The sequence below is a fragment of the Frankliniella occidentalis genome, unplaced genomic scaffold (genome assembly GCF_000697945.3).
Source record: "Frankliniella occidentalis isolate FOCC.00 unplaced genomic scaffold, Focc_3.1 Scaffold57, whole genome shotgun sequence".
Lineage (NCBI taxonomy): Eukaryota > Metazoa > Arthropoda > Insecta > Thysanoptera > Thripidae > Frankliniella > Frankliniella occidentalis.
The window spans coordinates 77,506-80,212 of NW_026267187.1; the positions used below are offsets into that span (position 1 = coordinate 77,506).

The following is a 2,707-nucleotide window of genomic DNA, read 5'->3' on the forward strand; positions in this document are numbered from 1 at the left end:
CCCTGAAAATTTGAAGTCTCTAGCACATCTCCTTCTAGTGGAACAGACAGACACACAGACAGACACACAGACAGACAGACACGAGGTCGTTTGCAGAAGCCCGCTGGATAGCTTTCAAAGCAGAAGGGCGGGCTAAAAACCGCAAAATAGGAAAGAAACTCTCCCCCCACCCCTCAAAAAACGTTTTCTAAGCAGAAGGGTGGGTTGTAGTCGCGGTGCTTCACCGTTACACCCCTTTCTCGTGTCTACGGGGCAAACTCAAAGACGACGGGTTGAAGCGGGCCGAAGGCTTTTCTGCTGTGTAGCTATGAATACTTGAGTTTGACCTGATATTTTAGAAACTCTGTGTACCTGTATAAATTGTGTAATTTCAATTGTTTAAATCGCATTGCTAATAATAAGGTCATTAAAATAATCACTGAGCAAATCCCAAATTAACAATACCAATAACTGTCTCATCCGCCAAAGGGCGCAACGAACCCATCACCGGACCATTAGCAGCAACGTTTTCTCCTTGTCCTCACGGCTGTTTATTGAGAGTACAGTTACACCGGCCGTTAAATCACTACCCGTTGTAGCTGACGGAGGGCCTTTTTGTCACGGGTTGCCTATTTGCAGGAGTTTTGTAGATCACATTGCCCATGGATCAGGTGACTTCCTAAAAGCTGGAGAGGGTTCGGGGGCAACATGGGCCGACCAGAGGGAGGGGGCGTCTCTCGTTGGATCCCTCAGCTTATCCACACTTTCGTGTGATGGTATAGCTGAAAATGAGTATCTTACCTAACGCTCTTCCTTTGCCGAGGACCAGGTAGGCGACAGCTGAACCGTAGATCTGGTTGGCAAGGTATACGACTGGACGTCCAGGCCGAGGTATTCTGTCCAGCTCGAGAACATAGCCATCCTTGGTCGTGACATGGTGAACTTCGGAGGGATACCCCGAAGACCGAAGAAGTTCAGACTATACAAACAATTTTTTGAAGCCCCGTTTATGCTAATGTTTGAAATTTTAACATTCTTTAAACTTTTAACTTTCTTAGGTTTTTTGTGAAGTGAAACTTTCTCCCTTTTCAAGAAATCTGCTACTTTCTATACTACACTCCAAGAGGACAATCAGACTTGACTCTCATTTTAGCATAGAAATATTTGAGAAATGTGAGGTGGTTTCTGAGAATTCCCTAATTGTGTTTATTTTTTAAAACTTGCCGGAACCCCAAACGGTGAGTTTTTAAAGGTTTTAGCGAGGGGGTTATCACTACAAAAAGTAGGTGTACACATTTCTATACAAGTGAAAGTAATGAAAACTGAAAGAAAATGTGGACAAAAGTGACTCATCGTGCATTGATCAGATCAAAAATGAATAAAATAGAGGGAATATAGGCAGAGAAATGAAGTAAACGTTGTAAAACGATGAAAAAGTGAATAAAAGTGAAAAGTTGAGGTGTACGCATTTTCAGGGAGTGATTACCCCCTCGGGTTTTAGTTTGAAGTTTCATAATAGGCAAACTGCACTGAGGTGAGTACTTTCGACTGTTTCATTGCCAAATGTGTTCCATAGGGTAGACCAGTTCCCAAAAACACTCTTTTCGAAAATCGACTGGGACCGCTCGAAATTTTGTTGCAAATAATTCAAAGTTTAACGCCCTTAAACCGTTTTGAGGTGGGACAACGCTAACCCGTGCCGCAAAGCAGTTCTTTTGTGTTTTCTCATTAAAATACGATATTACTAAAACAGCTGCCGTTTTCTAATTCTTTGGCCGATTTTGATGCCCTTTGCATGGTAAGTTTGATCTACACACTTGTAAATCCCTGCAAAGTCCCCCCGTTGTAGCTTCAAAACTTTGGGAGATATAGCAGTTCAAAGTTTAGGTCAATTTTAGACTTTTCCCACAAATCACTAAATTTGCAGTTGTAGGTAAAACATCGACCCCTTTGGCTCCTAAAAAATCATTTCGATGCGAAATTTTCTCATGATTCGAAATATGCCCCCGTAAGTGCTGTAGCTCAAAGCGTTCTATGTCAAATCGATGATAAGAGTAGAGTGAGTAGGTGACGAAAACGGACTGGACCGGACCCAAAATGGCCGAAAATCGATATTCCGTGTTAATTTTATCTTAAAAAAGTTTTAACTCAACCTGAAATCGAAAACCAAAACTATTTTTAAATTGGAAGGTTTTTAGCATATCACAATAATCGGATAACCTTAAACGGTTCTTAATACGATAACATAGTGCATGCAAAAAATACCTTAGCAGCAGGTAATAAATGAAAGATTGCAAAGTATGAGCATTCGTCTTCAAATAGACCTACCGTTGTCCTGTGGTGTTTACTACCAAGAGCAACATGCGGCACCGGCACAACAGCGAGTCCAGCGAACACACAAACCAAGAGAAGTGCCATGACAGTTTTCATGTCCAATTTTCCATGAGACCTAAAACTAATCAAAAGTTCACATGCTTCAAATATTGCTTGCCTTGAAAATCACATTAGTAGGGTATTCCGCTGCAAGCCAACCGGAACCTAAAGGAGAAAAGCATGACTGCACGATGTATTTCCCTCTGCGCGCTCATTGGCTGCGCAGTGGGCTTTTGATACAAAGCCGAGGGGTCTACAACTCGTATAATCAAAAGTACACGACCCTATAATCACTTATCACGTCTATAATCCATAATCTTTTATAATCATTATCTATAATCATTCTATAATCTTA

The 2,707-nt window shown here is 41.5% G+C and overlaps 1 protein-coding gene across 3 annotated transcripts in view; it reads right to left on the reverse strand.

Moving 5' to 3' along the window:
- LOC113217009 (uncharacterized) overlaps positions 1 to 2,707 on the reverse strand; it is an 86,640-nt gene that overhangs the window by 58,526 nt on the left and 25,407 nt on the right. For all 3 annotated transcript variants that reach the window (XR_008011168.1, XR_008011167.1, XM_052267670.1), the window contains exon 9: positions 781 to 958. Coding sequence is in view for 1 of the 3 variants with exons in the window: in XM_052267670.1 (XP_052123630.1) it covers positions 781 to 958 (178 nt within the window). In the remaining 2 variants the exon portion in view is untranslated. The remainder of the gene's footprint in view (positions 1 to 780; positions 959 to 2,707) is intronic.